The sequence below is a fragment of the Salvelinus fontinalis genome, chromosome 15 (genome assembly GCF_029448725.1).
Source record: "Salvelinus fontinalis isolate EN_2023a chromosome 15, ASM2944872v1, whole genome shotgun sequence".
NCBI classification, from domain to species: Eukaryota; Metazoa; Chordata; class Actinopteri; order Salmoniformes; family Salmonidae; genus Salvelinus; species Salvelinus fontinalis.
This window is the reverse complement of record NC_074679.1, coordinates 26846220-26863792: the sequence shown is the minus strand read 5'-3', so window position 1 is coordinate 26863792 and position 17573 is coordinate 26846220. Positions and strand designations below refer to the sequence as shown.

Below are 17573 nucleotides of genomic sequence, written 5' to 3'. Positions count from 1 at the left end.
GCTCACCCTGCCTGGTTAGTCTAATCAGCTCTGACTTGGTCCTCAGTACCAGATGGAGCCAGCTTCTCACTGGAGTACAAAGAACAAACCCAGGGGAGGGCTTGCTTACAGAGGAGCCGGGTGGAAGCTCCAGCCTGAGCCAAAGGAGGGGAGGAAAGGAGAGGCCCAGCCCATCAGCCCTAAGCTAGGGTGGGAGGGGTCTGATATCATACTGGGGATGAGTCATATTGAGGTGCTAGTTATACGGATTGACTCAAATTCGACTGAAAATGAAGGGGTGGGATACTGCACCCCTATACTCTTTCTCTTTGGACTGCCTAGGTAATGGGAGGGAATCTGACAGTGGCTGGGTATTTTTAGTAATGATAATAATGCACATTTTATTTTTCAATCCAATTTCAAATGAACCAAAATAGAACACATACAGTTATTTCAATGATTCAGTTTGATTTTATTTCAGGAATTCAAGAGACATGATTTTAAAATGCATGTCATTGTATCAGACAAAGTAATGAATATCTATCTATTCAGCGAAGCCCTGTGCTATCAGAAAGTCATATCAGTGGCATCAGTCAAGATACGATAGACCAGAGGGGGAATCTAGTCTTTGTTAAACTTGACACTATAGGACACATAGTAGCCCTTGTTGTACATGTAGATTTTCTGATCAATAGGGTTGTAGTGCAGGTTTAAATATTCATCCTGGAACTTCTCAAATGGAATGCTGAGGTAGTTCTCCTGCGCTGTTTTGGTGTCATAGGAGTAGAATATCTCCTCTGTGTGAACATCGACTGGTCTAGTAGCATAGAGAACACCACACACCATGAAGGCATTACCTACCAATGATTTGTACACACCGGTACTCCATACATCCTCAATACCAAATTCATCCCTGTTTACTTTGGCAATGACCATTTTACCTTTGGATTCATATGTGGCACGTTACCCACAGTCTATTCTCATCGGCTGAGAAATCCATGTTCTGATTGGCTGAGAAACTGTATGAGAACGTTGCACTGGCCTTTTCAATTACTCTGTAGTCATATTTGGATATGGTCAAACTCAGTTTAGCCATGCTGAATGGGCTGTTTTTCTGGTAATACAGGGTGTTACCATGAACAATGTCATTGTTGCCAGTACCCTGCCATCCATTTGGTAAGGTGTGTTGTTTAAATTAATTCCTTAAAACCAGATTTTGATAGTTGGAATAAAGATAAAATGTATTCACTGAGGCACTGCTATAGGCACCATACCAATACATTGATTCAAAGCCACAATTGGGTTTTGAGTCTTTCCCCCACCCCCCAAATCTGTAGCCTGCATTCAAGTTTGCATTCAGTTGGCTGACCACTGGCGTCCCTACACTGGTGATGCCTTTGTGGTTGCAGGAGCCTGGGGGGAAATATAAATAGCTATTAATAATATGTATGACAACAAATCCACAAACTACTGCTTTAATGTAATTATACAATATGTCAACAATGCTACCATAAGAGGATCCTTACCAATATCTGGGTTTATGCCCTCTTCTTGGTTCTTCTGGCACTCCTACAGCTTCTTCTGCAGTTTTCCAAACTCAATACGGATCACCTCCAGGTTACTCTTGTCATAGCTCTCCAACTGGTTCACGATCAGGCTCATGTTGCGAATCTATGGATGCATGTATACAAAGGACAAATAAGTAATTTGTTCCACACAGCAACATTCCTCTTGCTCCTGCATCATATTTTCTGTCACTTATTTATTATGCCACTGCCAGTCATTAATAGTCATTCCGATATATTTGTCTATCTATCACACATTTACCTCTAATAGTCATTCCGATGTATTTGTCTATGTATCACACATTTACCTCTGTGTACAGGCTGTCGAACATAGGCGAGGAGGAGTTGAGGGAATCCTTCAGCTGTGTCACCAACAATTCAAACTCGTCGGATGTATTTGTCAGGGCCGCTCTCCACAATCTCAACTCTCATAGTCAGGTTCCTCAGCTCAGCCAAAAAGATCACAATCTTGCCCTTGTAGCTGCCCAGCTGCAAGAGAGACACAGGTACTAGTCCCGGTGTAAGATATCTAGTAGGCTATACTGTGAATGAGGTCTCAGTTAAATATACACATGCATCTCCTCCGAGGTTTACAAGACGTTCCATTTACTGGAGTAGGCAACGTTTAACATCACTCTAAAACACGGTGTGTAAATGCAATATGAATGTAATCCTGTTCAGGGGGCTTACACCTCATGGTGTTCAGTACAGTACCTTATTTATCTGGATTTCCACTTCCAGCATCAGATCCTTGGTGACTTTCTGCATGTGTTCCACACGGTCGGCAGGGAAGGTGGTGTCAGGTAGAAACACATGACAAAGGCATTTCCCCAACAGATGCAGTCACATTGCCAGAGTCCCAGTCCTCCATTGGCTGGAGGAAAATACAAGTTCAGAGTAAACTTCACAGTGGTACTTCACAATAGTAATAAACTGGCAGTCTATTTGGAAGTATCTCTAGCTGTTAAGTTTTAGTGGAAGGAGAAAATGAAAGTCCCTTACCAGCCAAGCCACCGCAGGGCAAAGGAAAGTCAGAAGCAGTAGAAATGGAGCCATCTTGTCTCCAGTGTTGTTCTAGTGAGTCTCCTTGTCTGTTCGCTCTGTATTTTTAAAGACCCTCCTATCAGCTCATCAGAAACATCTTGCTTCTTCCCAAAGTTACTGCTGTTGCGTAATAGACTCCCTTCAATTCTTGACACAATATATGCAGACATCCTTGTTTGCTTGTGATAAAATACTCAAATACAATTTTCTGAAACCTGTCTCTTATCCTTTTATTGATCCCAATGATGATGTGGACATAGAGTTCATGAGAAACAGGCCATATGGGCATATGATGACATCATGGTATAGATGGTACCTGATATTATCAACCGCGTAACCTTACTATCAGTCCTCAGCAATGTGGCAGGATATCATATGTTGACATAAGCATATGATAGTATAATAAAGAATTGTCATCCTTATTCCAATTTTAAAGCCTAGCAAGTTCCAGCCCACAAATATTACTTTATTTCTCCTCATGGGACTTTAGATTGTATGTTGGTAAGAAGTATAGTACTGGTTTATGTGTTTGATTCTGCCCTAATTTTTCCATGAACCACATTTTAGTAGTTAATTCAATCAAGCAGAGTTCCATAGTCTGATCAATACTGTTGTGCATGTTTGAATAATAATAAATTGCTAATATAATAAATGGCCTTTGTAAATTATTCTTTAATTTACAGGAAATGATGGCCAAAGTGGATTGGGTCTATGTTCAACATAGTTTTATCGTAGTATTTTTTAGATAAGAAAGGGAACAAAGAAAATTAGTTTTTTCAAGACTTTTCTGTAGTCTACACATGTAAACTTTCAAATTAAATTGAACACGTTTTATTTTCTATGTGGTTAGATATCAATAATGAGCAGACTAAGTATTCTCAGCAATGAAGGGGGTTATTGTTAATTAATTCTTAACAATGTGCTGCATATTGAGAGATATTATCCCCCAATACAGTATCACAATACCCCGCTTTAATGTTGGTGACACTGTTTGATACCTACAGTACATGAAGATTAACAAAGTGTACAGCCCAAAACTAAGTTTCCTCTAACTTTAAGTTTGGAACTGAATTTGCTACCAGCGTAAGGGACTGTTATCAGCATGGAAAAAACACAATTCAAGTATTTTATATAAGATATAGTCATGCTTATTAGCCACAACTGACCTTCATTTGGCTGATACACATCATTATATAAGTACTAATACACCTCATTATATAGGTGCTGATTCAGCCTAAAGACTGAAGGAATCATAATACTTAAATACACTGCTCAAAAAAATAAAGGGAACACTTAAACAACACAATGTAACTCCAAGTCAATCACACTTCTGTGAAATCAAACTGTCCACTTAGGAAGCAACACTGATTGACAATAAATTTCACATGCTGTTGTGCAAATGGAATAGACAAAAGGTGGAAATCATAGGCAATTAGCAAGACACCCCCAAAAAAGGAGTGATTCTGCAGGTGGTGACCACAGACCACTTCTCAGTTCCTATGCTTCCTGGCTGATGTTTTGGTCACTTTTGAATGCTGGCGGTGCTCTCACTCTAGTGGTAGCATGAGACGGAGTCTACAACCCACACAAGTGGCTCAGGTAGTGCAGTTCATCCAGGATGGCACATCAATGCGAGCTGTGGCAAAAAGGTTTGCTGTGTCTGTCAGCGTAGTGTCCAGAGCATGGAGGCGCTACCAGGAGACAGGTCAGTACATCAGGAGACGTGGAGGAGGCCGTAGGAGGGCAACAACCCAGCAGCAGGACCGCTACCTCCGCCTTTGTGCAAGGAGGTGCACTGCCAGCGCCCTGCAAAATGACCTCCAGCAGGCCACAAATGTGCATGTGTCTGCTCAAACGGTCAGAAACAGACTCCATGAGGGTGGTATGAGGGCCCGACGTCCACAGGTGGGGGTTGTGCTTACAGCCCAACACCGTGCAGGACGTTTGGCATTTGCCAGAGAACACCAAGATTGGCAAATTCGCCACTGGCGCCCTGTGCTCTTCACAGATGAAAGCAGGTTCACACTGAGCACATGTGACAGAGTCTGGAGACGCCGTGGAGAACGTTCTGCTGCCTGCAACATCCTCCAGCATGACCGGTTTGGCGATGGGTCAGTCATGGTGTGGGGTGGCATTTCTTTGTGGGGCCGCACAGCCCTCCATGTGGTCGCCAGAGGTAGCCTGACTGCCATTAGGTACCGAGATGAGATCCTCAGACCCCTTGTGAGACCATATTACATTTACATTACATTTTAGTCATTTAGCAGACACTCTTATCCAGAGCGACTTACAGTAGAGTGCATACATTTTATATACTGAGACAAGGATATCCCTACCGGCCAAACCCTGGAGGCCCGGGTGGCGCAGACCATATGCTGACACATGCACATTTGTGACCTGCTGGAGGTCATTTTGCAGGGCTCTGGCAGTGCACCTCCTTGCACAAAGGCGGAGGTAGCGGTCCTGCTGCTGGGTTGTTGCCCTCCTACGGCCTCCTCCACGTCTCCTGATGTACTGGCCTGTCTCCTGGTAGCGCCTCCATGCTCTGGACACTACGCTGACAGACACAGCAAACCTTTTTGCCACAGCTCGCATTGATGTGCCATCCTGGATGAACTGCACTACCTGAGCCACTTGTGTGGGTTGTAGACTCCGTCTCATGCTACCACTAGAGTGAGAGCACAGCCAGCATTCAAAAGTGACCAAAACATCAGCCAGGAAGCATAGGAACTGAGAAGTGGTCTGTGGTCACCACCTGCAGAATCACTCCTTTTTTGGGGGTGTCTTGCTAATTGCCTATAATTTCCACCTTTTGTCTATTCCATTTGCACAACAGCATGTGAAATTTATTGTCAATCAGTGTTGCTTCCTAAGTGGACAGTTTGATTTCACAGAAGTGTGATTGACTTGGAGTTACATTGTGTTGTTTAAGTGTTCCCTTTATTTTTTGGAGCAGTGTACATTGAAGACAGTACTATTTCAGATGTCAAAAGTAAACACTTGAACATTAATCCTTAGTCAGATATGTATTTTAAATCAATGAGCATAAAACAGGGTGTTCTACATAATCAGAGCAACTACAAAAGAGATTAAATCTGATTTGAGTATAATGAGTTTCAATATGAGATGCCGCAATAGGCCTTTTATCAGACCAAGAGTTGTGTCGTGTTGACAGTGGCCTGGTTGTCAAACCAGAGATGATAGTTGACATAGTCATCGTTGTACATGTCAAGTTTCTGTTCAGTGGGTTTAAGTCGAGGTTGACACACTTGTCCTTGAACCACTCAAATGTAATGTTCATGTAGTTCTCTTGTTTTTTCTTGTATTCATAAGTGTAAAATATCTCCTCACAGTGAATGTCAACTGTTCTGACAGCATAGAAAACCACACATGCCATGAAGGCAGATGGTTTGCACACACTGGTTTCTCACAACTCCTCTATACCAAATGATGGTTTATGGATTTGAGCAATTACCATTTTACCCTTGGATTCCTCCCACAGCCCACTCTCATCAGCAGCAAAGTCTAGGTTCTGATTGGGTGAGTGACTGTATACGAATCTGGTGCTAGCCTTTGCAATCACCCTGTGCTCATATTTTATAGTAGTACAATTCAGTTTGGCCAGGCTAAATGGGTTGTTAAATTGATAATACAGGATGTTATAACGAACAATGAAGTTGTTGCCAGTTCCATACCAGCTACTTGACAAGCTTCGGTGTTTAAATGGAGTTCTCAAAATAAGATTTTTGTATTTTCTGTAAAAGCTCACGTCAACAATTGAGGCACTGCCCAGAGTACCAGTATTGAGATTCAGAACCATGCACAGGCTAAGAATCATTCCCCCACCCTCCCCAATTTGTAGCCACCATTCAAGTGGGCATTCAGTTGAATGACGATGGGCTTGCTAATTGTGGTTATACCTCCGTGCTCCCAGGACCCTGAGAAAAGAGGGTACAGTCAGTGACATCAAACGTACAAGAGTCTTGACAAGGGTGTGTATCATTTTAAAAGTGGTCTTTGACTTACCGATATAGGGGTTGAAGATCTGGTTGTGGTGCCTATCACACTCCTCCAGTTTGAGCTATATCTTGATGTAGTCACGACGGGTCACCAGCAGCAGGTTCTCATCGTACCTCTCCAGCTTGGTCAGGACCACCAGCATGGAGGACATCTGAGAGAGAACACAGATGAGCAACCACAAGACCAAAAGTTGTACATCTTACAAAAGAGAAATATCTCCAGTGAAAAGTCGACATGGTCATTGACCATAGCTGTATCATGACCATATGAGTTGTTAGGAACAGTCTTGGGTAGTTACCTGCTGGTGCAAAGACTCAAAGACAGTAGTGGTCTGTATGGAGCCCAGGAGCTCCTGCACCAGTCTCCACCTGCTTGATCTGCACCTTCACCTCCTGCATTAGGCCTCTCTGTACGCATCAGGGTTCTTCTCCATCAGCTCCATCAACACCGTCAGGGTCACTATATTCTCTGCACACACTGTCAGCTTATTCTCATATGTCTCAAACTGGAGGGAAGGATATTTTATAGACAGTAAGTACCTAAGTCACATATCATAGGCAAACTGAACTATTGTTAAGGAAATATAGTCATCAGAACCGTTGCGCATTGCAGAATCTATGGTGTACATCAGATAGTGATAGGCCTTCACACCCACACTGTCACCATCAAAGACACACGTCAGACAACTGTGAGACGTCAGTGATCTTTGACAAACAGATTCTATCTGCCAGGATGTTTTTAGTGCAGGGATGTCATATAATGTTGTGGTGGGTATTAGAATTTTCACAGATAATTCATGGGTGTGCCCTTAGCATCTACACTCGGGAACTTTCCCAGACATAATGCAAAGTGCTATGGTCTGAGCAGGATCTTTGCCAACCCTGGTACTAAATGGTATCTTAAATAAAAGAGTTCATAGTATTGAGCTAAGGCACATCAATTCAACAACTAACCCGATACATTTAAAGATAATCATACCATCTAATTTAGCTGGGTAAGAATAAGGTTTGCATGAAACGTGGCCATGTATACTGGAATAATATTTATTTTGAGGTTTTGTGTAATACATGGACTCTATGTAATTATTACTACTTATTATTAATATTTCCAGTAAAAATATATAATGATGGGTCAGTGGAGCTGTTACTGCATAGTAAGACACAGCAGCATTAGTCACTTTGATGATTGTGTTTGATTCTGTTCATGTGGAGTTTTATCCACGCGTTTCTTCTTTTTCTTCACATTGGTGGTTTTGGTTTTAGTGTCTGGCTGCTTGGAGTTCAGTGCTGGACTGGACCTGGTCAGGTGGTTGGCAGTGGGGCTCAGCTTGGTGTGGTCAACATCAGGGTTGGAGTCAGAGAGCATCCCCTGGGCCGAGGAGGGTTTGGATTGGGGGTATCGTTGGGAGTCATCCAACAGGTTGGGCTGGGAGTAGGAGCGCATGGTGGGGGAACTGGTGGGCCGTTGGTGGGTGCTGCCCCCTAGCATGGGGAGGTGGATGTGCTCACTGCTCAGGTTTGTGACAGAGTAGCGGCTGCTGTTGGACATGACAATGTGGTGCCAGGAGCTGAGTGGGGTGGCAGAGAAGTGCTGGGGGCCACTGGAGTCCTCCTTGGTGCCCCCTGGGGACATGACCATGGAGCTGCGGGGGGTGTTGGCCTCCACGGCGCTCTGGAAGGTCTTCAGGATGCGCTCGCTCTTCTGCTTCTCTTTCTTCTGACGGGACTCCACCTTACGCAGCTGCCGCCGGTGGTCCCGCATCATCTGCTTCCTGGTGTCGGCCAGGCCCCTGAGTAGAAACCAAAAAATGTATTTAATGTGATGATTCACTTAAACTCATTTAATTTCAAGTCAGATGTAAACTGGACTTTCTCAGCTTTAGAATGGGGAAGACATTGGCATGGCACTACAAGCAATTACACATAGATAAGACTGCCTACTTCAACACTCTGACCATAAAGGTCTGCTCATGTTTCGTTTGTATGGTAAACAGGTAGACAGTTCATGACAAGTTTCTGTTCAGTTCTCAGGTTATTGCTGATGTTAGGTGTTTTCTTTACACACCCATAATGGTCTCCCCACTCTGGCAGTTTGTTCTTATGATAAAAGCCCACCTGTAGTCTACCATCCCTGTCCTTTCACGATCCAGTCTCTGAATCAACTCCTCAATCTGGTATCGATCCAAGGGGATGTTGGATTGCTGTAATGGTTACATAAGACATAAGAGTAAACAAATAAAGACTATGAGCTAGCTGGCCACTAACTTCAATATAAAGTACATCTTGGAGCACTGGAAATGCATTAGCTCAACAGACCTGGCAAATGTCAGGGACTATGGAATGAGCAATTAGTTTGAGACCTGCACAGCCTTCCTGAAGTCTGCCACAGGCACTCGCATTGTCCCATCTTTATCGATTTTCTTAAAGAAGTCCCAAAGACGCAGCTTCCGTTCATCCAGATAATCCTTCAAAGAAAAGAATAGAGCGGTTGGGACGGGGTTTTTTGTCTTAAAATTCCCCCCTATTTCAAATCTTGCACTGTCTTTAAAAACAGCCATAAAATAGGTCCTAGTTTGTAGAATTAGCCGTAAACAAAAAAGAATACAATGCACTGGTATGCAATGATATCACTTGTGATTACTACTTTTCTACATGACTAAAATAGTTTTATGAGTAACAGTAGCCTACCACAGTACCTGGATTACTTTCATTGGGTCAAGGCGTTTGGGTGGTTTCTTAGCGATAAAGCCCCCGACCCCTGCATACTGCACCTCTAGAGAGGGATGCTCCTGGCATGTCAGATCCAGCAGCTGCACAAAGTTCTCATTCACCAACACATTCTACACACAAACACAAAATATTAAGTTCAAATGCAGGGACCAAAACACTTCTGTACATCAAGAAGAGAACAACAATGCTCACGGATATGTTGATCTCCTCCAGAGCAGTTTTGGGGGTGTTCTTGACCACAGTAATAAGAGCCAATGCCCCCTCCACTGTCAGAGAGTTATAAGCCAGCTGCGGGGACACAAAACATAGAAAGTCACACTAGTTTCATACCACACAGGTCAATGGGTGTGTGCCCTGTCCATCAAGCACCTACCATCAGTGCTCTGAGAGTGTCGTTGGCCTCCAGCCCCTTGCACAGCATGCCCACCCCCTCGTTGGTGATGCGGTTGTTGTTGAGGTCCAGGTACACCAGAGTGTTGTTGAATTTCAGTGCCTCTCCTAAAGCCAAGGCCCCCTCATTCCCAAAGCCATTCCAGGACAGGTCCAGGTGTTTCAGGGACACATTCACCTATGTGAATAGTAGGTATTTTGATCACATACTGTTTTACTCTTTTTTTTTTTTACGAACTTACACCTTAAATGTGAGAATTGGGTTGAGTATGTTTATCCAAACCTTGAGGCCGGCACAGAAAGCCACAGCTCCTTTCATTCTCAGATGGTTCCAGCTCAAGTCTAGTACCTCCAGAGCTTCATTGTTTGCTGTAGGATTATGTCAGTGACAGCAGATGTAAAACACTCACATTGTGCATGATTCTAACCCTAATGACTCCATTTGTCTGTATACTCCATGAGACTGCTCAGCCGTAATGATGTGAGATACAGACATAAAGTGAAATGGTCTCTACCTAACATCTGGCCCAGATGCTCCCCACCTTTCCCACAGAACTGATTGTGGCTCAAGTCCAGCTCCTTTACTCTATAGTTGTTCTACAGGGAGAGATATTGCAAGTAGCTAGCTATAGACTCCAATGACAGTAATATCATCAATATGCCTGCATGTTTGAATGTAATTTCTTTTCACTTACTGCCAGGGCATCTGCAAAACTTTTAGCATCGTCCTCTATGAATCCATTCCCTGGGAAGAAATTGTTTATATAAAAAGATTCAGAAATAGAGTAGAGAAATATAGTATCTAACAGACCATTCTTTTTGTTTCCATTTTCAAATCTGTGTGTACTACCTGAAAGTTTGATGGATTTGATGGAAATGTTATCGAGCAACATTTTTGCTATGCACTCAGCCCCTTCAGACTGTAGGTGATTGTTGGACAAATCCTACGAGACAAACAGTGGGCATGTTAACACAGAGCTATAATTCCATCATGAAAGCATGACCCGCAAGACTCTTATGCCCTCTTGTGGCAGATTCAAATCAAATCAAAGATTGTGGGACATATCATACATATCATATCATACTTATCCCACTTCTGAATAAACATGTTATAGAGATACCAGATACAATTACTTTACCTTCTTACAGAGAGCTGCCTAAAGACCATCTCATACAAACTTACCAGATGCTGAATGGTGAAATTTGCCTTTAACATCTCTAGAAGGTATCTGGCTCCCTCAGCCAGCAGGTAGTTGTCTGCCAACTCCAGGTTGGTGATGTGCATGTCAGTCTGAGAAGAAACATTGGAACATAAAGAGCGTTCCTTGAACATAAAGAGCGTTCCTTGAACATAAAGAGCGTTCCTCGAACATAAAGAGCGTTCCTTGAACATAAAGAGCATTCCTTGAACATAAAGAGCGTTCCTTGAACATAAAGAGCATTCATTGAACATAAAGAGCATTCCTTGAACATAAAGAGCGTTCCTTGAACATAAAGAGCGTTCCTTGAACATAAAGAGCGTTCCTTGAACATAAAGAGCATTCCTTGAACATAAAGAGCATTCCTTGAACATAAAGAGCGTTCCTTGAACATAAAGAGCATTGCTTGAACATAAAGAGCATTCCTCGAACATAAAGAGCATTCCTTGAACATAAAGAGCATTCCTTGAACATAAAGAGCATTCCTTGAACATAAAGAGCATTCCTTGAACATAAAGAGCATTCCTTGAACATAAAGAGCATTCCTTGAACATAAAGAGTGTTCCTTGAACATAAAGAGCATTCCTTGAAGTTGATATTATGTTAATAGACGTCCACCAGACTTACCACCAGAGCGATGGCTAGTGCCTTGCCCCCTGGAGGTCCCAGGCCGTGGTGGTTGAGGTTCATGGTGGAGATGCCCAGGTTCCGGAGGAAGTAGGAGACAGGAACCACCCCGACCAGCCTGCAGGCCTGCAGGTATATCTCAGCAGTCGATGTGTCTTTACTGGTCTTTTTCACCTCTAACAATGACAAGAAGTGGTGTCACTATCAGACAACCATCAGTGTGAGATATGCATCAAACAAATCAACTTACAATACAAACAATGATACATTGTAATAACAACAGTGAGCTGATGTGTTATTATCCATAAAATGTCAATATAATAGCCTACTCACCATCAATCTCCAGGTCTGTATCCCACTTATCCTCCAGGTCTAGGTCTTCTGCAGAGGATGGACTGTCATTATCTGCTAGGCAGAGGGACTCGAGAGATAGGACAGACATCTTCTCTGTCCTAACAGTCACATACTCAAGGTCTACAACATGTTTGTTGAATTTGTATTTTACTTCCCGTTATGACTTTGGCTCTTCCCACATTATGCACTGGTATCTGTGAGGGCTGAGCAACTGTTGTTGCAACAGTGAAATCAAATACCCACCTGAGTTGTCCCAAACTGTAATTCAATCCTAAGGAGACCATGGTGTGTCATAAAGAATTCACCACTCACAGGGAAGGGCTAAGAGAAGGCCTATTGAGTATTATCATTTTTAGTAGATTTTTACCTACAACACACAAACAAAATGCTGCATTCCCAGTTCCAGACCATGACAATCTTCTACAAATATTCCAACATGAGCAGCTTTCTTGTTGTTAAACTTGTTTTATTTGTTATCACTGTCATCTTGAAATCTACAGTAAAATGATCATCTGGCACTGAGGTGGTTACAGGAGTCACGGTTAGTTCTACCTGGAATCCCTGGGATGTTTTTATCCTAAACCATAACACTTACCTAACCATTTCAAATTTGTTACCCTTTCTATGAGCATATATTATAAACTACAACGCGAAAGGTACAGTTTACTTCACTTTTAATCATGTCAGCACATGTAACAGCAGTTTACTGCACCTTTTTTGTTTCTTTTTCTTCCTCTCCCCAATTCACTTAAACTATATTTCTTTATTTCCCATGGGCTTCACCAGAGTACCCCCTAGTGGCTGGAATACAACTGTATTAAGCACCTTACAACACCCCCCTGCAAAAACTAAATGTTTTCCCAAACATTTCACTGGCCTCAAAACAAACAGAGGATGTAAGTACTGGTCATGAGAACAACTGAGAACTGGCCTAACAGCCATATAACTATCTAGACATGTCCAGTCTACCTTTATGGGCAAAGACGCAACCCCCACTAAACATTATTACACTGTGATTAGTAAAGGTAAACGAGAAAATATATACACATCTGAACATCTCTAGTTGGTATCCTGATAAGAGCTTGGCAGTCCTAAAACGTTTGGGCCTCCTCTGCCGGGCTGAACCGCGGGGCAAGGTCATGGGTGACCCCAATGAATCAGTGTCCACTTCATCATGAGATGATTGAGTCTCTGAGCCCTCAGCTGTTTCCATATTTACCCCCTTCTCCACAGACCTCTACTGGGTGTTTCAACAGGTTCCTCAAATGTTAGGGAATTACATGACATGAGCATATTGCAATGCAGAATCCGGGCCCTGCCTGTACCAATCTTGTGGTGTGACCTCAGACATGGCTGTCATCACCTTTCCTGGTTACCACCACGTGTATTTGGTCCTCCCAGTGTGATCTTAGCTTTCCCGGCCCCCCACGTTCTGACATGTTCCTCACCAGTACACGATCCCCTGAGACCAGAACCAAACTAATTTTCTTCTGATCGTAGTAGGCTTTTCCCTTTGCTGTTGATTTCTCCATGTTTCTAATGGCGATGTCATAGGCTTTCACCATCTGTTACTGCCACTTCTTAGCATAATCCTGGTATGATTTCTACTGTTCCTTCATCTGTAACCCAAAGACAAGGTCAACAGGTAGCAGTGGAGCCCTTCCAAAGAGCAGGAAATACAGTGAGAACCCAGTAGCATCACTGGTGGTACAAGTATCTGCATGAATGACCTTGTTCAGATAATCACCCCCAGTTGGCCCTTTTCTCTTCATCTAGTGTGCGCAACATTGACAACCGTGTATGGTTAAATCTCTCCACCGGATTCCCCTGTGGATGATATGGAGAGGTTCTGGAATTGGCTATTCCTGTACAGTTCTGCAAGGCTCTGAATAACTGATTTTCAAACTCTCTTCCCTGATCATGATGGATTTTTGACACAAAGCCAAACTTTGGGCAAAAAATAATCGGAAAGCTTTTTTGTTAAAGTTTCCCTGGCTTATTTCTGGTGGGGTAGGCTTGCGCAAATTTTGTAAAGTTGTCTAAAATAACTCAAATGTACTCGTAGCCCCCTCTGCTTTTCTCCAAATGCACAGTCAATTGAAATCATCTGGAAGGGAGCTGTAGCTCGTACATGTAGCATTGGAGCCCTAGTTATTACACAGGGTTTCTTTTGTTTGATACACTTACACACTTTAGTGATAAAGTGTTCAATGTCATGTTGCATACGCGGCCAATAAAAGCGTTCTCGTGCTAAGTTCAACACTCTTTCTGTTCCTAGTTGGGCCATTTCACAGTGTAAGTACTTGTAAATCAGTGTTCTATACTGACTTGGTACCATAACTTGTGTTCTTTTTGCTGTTTTCCTTTGTAATAATCCATCTAGTGAGACATGCAGCCTGTTCCACTCTTGCAGTAACTGTTTGACTTAGTTTCACTCTTGTTGACATTCTGTTGGTTTAGGTTTAGTTCTTTGACTTTTCAGTTCCAAGATTCTTGATACAGCTGCATCCTTTAACTGAGCCTGCATGAGATCGTGTGGAGACAGTGGGTGTGTAACTGTTCCCCCTCACCATGACAGCTCATCGTGCACTGATGGCCTTAGTGTGACCATGGATATCCAAGTTACAGTCATTCTGTTGTGTCTGAACATTATTGAGTGTTGCTTTTACCATTTCAAGTGAGTGTTTCTCTGTGCAGTCTTCCATGTAATGTTCAGCATGCAAAGGAGAGCGTGACAGAAAGTCTGCATCAGTGTTTACCTTTCCAGGACGATACTTCTGTGTGAGATTAAAGTCAGACAGCTCCACCACCCAGCGATGACCGGTTGCATTGAGTCTTGCTGTAGTTAGTACTTATGTCAAGGGGTTATTATCACTGTACACTGTCACAGAGGGAGCATAGTCACTGCCCATTTGAGGGCCAAGAATTCCAGTTTCCCAGAGTGAAGGTGATAGTTTCTCTCTATTCGAGTCAGGGTGCGGGAGCCATATCCAATGACTCTCAGTTTTCCACTTTGTCGTTGGTATAACACACCTCCCAATCCCGCTTCAGAGGCATCAACATGCAGGATAAAAGGCTCCTTGAAATCTGGGTAAGCAAGCACAGGTGGATTAGTCAACATACTCACCAAGCGCTCTAATGCTCTCTGGTGAGCATCCTCCCATATAACTTTCTGGTTGGGCAGAGCCTGTTCCGACTGCATAGCTACCTTGGTCCTTCTCTTCCCGGATGCTGGGGTCTCCGACTTCACTGCTAGTAAGTCATAGAGACATTTAGCATGTTGTGATAAGTTCTGTACATAACCACTGTAGTACCCTAGAAACCCCAGTAGTTTCCTCAGCTCTCTCACGTTTGTTGGTGGTCTGTTTACCAGTTCTTACACTGTTACAATTTCTTTAACATCCACTCTGTAACCCTCAGCAGAAATGATTTTTCCTAAATAACGGACCTCATTCTTGAATAGGTCACACTTATCAGCCCTGAGTTTAATAACCTATTTATTTTGCTGCCTGAGTACCTGACGGACATCTTCCACATATTGTTCAAATGACATCATCCAAATATGGTATACAGATTCTCTCTCTTATACCCTCACTAAACTTTCCTCCATGCTTTGTTGGAAGGCGAGGGACTGTTTGATAAGCCAAAGGGAATTCTATTCCATTCATATAAGGCCCAAGCGGTGCTGAAGGCAGTGTATTTTCTGGACTCCTCTCCCACAAAGTCTTGGTGGTATGCCTTTCCTTGATCTAAAACTGTAAACCATGAGTTTCCTCCCAAACCATCAAGTATTTCCTGTATTACGGGGTATGGGACGCCTGTCCAGGACAGTCTTCTTGTTCAATCCCCTGTAATCAACACAAAGTCTTAAACTCCCATCCTTTTTCCGTACACAGACCAGAGGTGATGCGTATGATGAAGTTGACTTCTTGATGAAGTTTTTGTTCAGGAGCCCCTGAAGGTGGCTTTTCACCTCAGCATACAAGGGGCGTGGCACACCGTTGTATCCTCTTTGCCACTGGTATGTTCTCAGTCAATGTTATCTCCATTCTGAGATTTTCAATACACCCTATGTCTATGTCATCTTTGGTGAAAAACAGCTGATTCCTCTCTGGGAATCTGTTTGACTAATTCTTGTTGTTCTTGGCTCAAGTGCTGAACATCTACAGGTGGGTCCCACCACTCCATGTGACTGTTGTCAGGGCCAGGCTCTGGTGGGGATCTGTCCTGAACCTGTGCTACAGTAACCTTTTCTAAACTGGGCACAGGAACCGGGTGACACGCTACTACTCTGTAATGTCCCTATCACTGTTTGTCTAGGTAAGTATGTCATGTTTGGTAGTATTCACTACTGCAATGTCAACTTTTCGAGATGGCCGTTTTGATGTTTTCACAACCTGACTTTGTAGGTCCAGGCCACAGATCACTCTCACGTCCGGTTCAAATAACATCATTTCATCATTGAAGGGGACCTCTCTTGGGATACAGGGATGAATCAATTTGGTTTGTCCACCTGATAACGGAATGATAACGTCACGTCTGCCTGCTGTAAGCAAGCATTCCTCCGTGTACTCTGAGTGCTGAAGCAGTGGGTAGTCTTTGCCTTTCCCTGTCCTAGCTTAAGTAAATTTCTAAGCATCTTAATGTATACATCAACGCTGAGAGCTCCTTGTTACTTTTTGTTTGAACTATTTCTTCAATTACATGAAATTATTGGTTTCTCCAGTCTTTCATTTGTGACTAATATCGGAACCCTCAACTGTTTTTCTGCAATGACCTCAGCTTTGGAATCAAGCAAACTAGAACATATGTCCATCCAACCCAGAAAGGGAATTTCAGTGCCATTGGTTGCCCTCAGATCCAGTTTCTTTGTATTGCCCATGAGTTCTATTAGTGGTCTAATTTGTGTGCGTGGCAAATGACGTTTTCTCCATTCCTCACTTAGATGGATACCTGAGCCTCTGTGTCCCATAGTGCTAGGGTCTTTACGCCCTCCATATAACACAACACTTGACATTTTTTACCAATGAGCTGTGCTATATTACAATGTCCTGTGGTAGCTGGCCCCCACTCTCTCTGTGTCATGGGACAAGGGGAGTTGTGGTCAGTCTTACATGTAGGTTGGTGCTGTTTCCAATGATCCTGTTGGCACACTTTGGAACAGTAGGCAGCTTTATGACACAATGAACACAACTTAAACTCTGAGGTTCTCGCTACCTTTGCACTGCAACACTGGATGGAACTAGATGTACCGGGGGTCACTCCCCGTTCCATGGTTGTGACCCCCAGGCGTTTCCCGATGGATGTGCGTTGCCCCTGATCCTACATCCTACTGCCCAATGGCTATCACTGCCACATTTGTAGCAATGATGGAAAGTCTGTTGACCAGTCTCATAACTTTTGCATTTTCTTTTCTCCCTGTTGGTTGGACTTGGTTTTCTGTTGGAGCGACTGTACTAATGAGGCTACCTGACAGGTCACTTCTTTGATGGCCTCATTGCTCGCATCAATTTTACTCAGGAGAGGATTGTATTTCTTTTGTTTTTGGACTGTGGTCTGTGAGGGCTCTGCCTGTGCACATTCCTCTCCGCTATCCCCGTTATCTTCACTCTGTACTGCGTTCACTCGTGTGGGTGTGAACTTACGTGAAATCCTGGCCTTTTGAA

At 43.2% G+C, this 17573-nt stretch overlaps 1 protein-coding gene and 2 pseudogenes across 1 annotated transcript; all 3 read right to left on the bottom strand.

Annotated features, from left to right (window-relative positions):
• Nucleotides 1–156: 156 nt before the first annotated feature.
• Nucleotides 157–2600, bottom strand: LOC129812100 (olfactomedin-4-like; annotated as a pseudogene).
• Nucleotides 2601–5734: 3134 nt separating this feature from the next.
• On the bottom strand, nucleotides 5735–7760 carry LOC129812099 (olfactomedin-4-like; annotated as a pseudogene).
• LOC129811658 (leucine-rich repeat-containing protein 74A-like) lies at nucleotides 7574–12536 on the bottom strand. Its single transcript, XM_055863138.1, has 13 exons — nucleotides 11887–12536; nucleotides 11554–11729; nucleotides 10911–11018; nucleotides 10578–10671; nucleotides 10423–10472; nucleotides 10243–10324; nucleotides 10011–10096; nucleotides 9711–9905; nucleotides 9530–9625; nucleotides 9304–9447; nucleotides 8968–9072; nucleotides 8723–8808; nucleotides 7574–8397 (listed from the first exon to the last, which is right to left on the bottom strand). The coding sequence occupies exons 1-13, from the start codon at nucleotides 11993–11995 to the stop codon at nucleotides 7782–7784; spliced, it is 1947 nt and encodes a 648-aa protein (XP_055719113.1). The 5' UTR covers nucleotides 11996–12536; the 3' UTR covers nucleotides 7574–7781.
• Nucleotides 12537–17573: the final 5037 nt, after the last annotated feature.

What these genes read in the sequence shown, in the direction of transcription:
- LOC129811658 (XM_055863138.1), bottom strand. Translation starts at nt 11,995, where the DNA reads ATGTCTGTCCTATCTCTCGAGTCCCTCTGCCTAGCAGATAATGACAGT. An exon ending in ATTTCACCATTCAGCATCTG is followed by an intron (nt 10,672 to 10,910) that starts GTAAGTTTGTAT and finishes TTTGTCTCGTAG; the next exon opens with GATTTGTCCAACAATCACCT. An exon ending in CAAATCCATCAAACTTTCAG is followed by an intron (nt 10,473 to 10,577) that starts GTAGTACACACA and finishes ATTTCTTCCCAG; the next exon opens with GGAATGGATTCATAGAGGAC.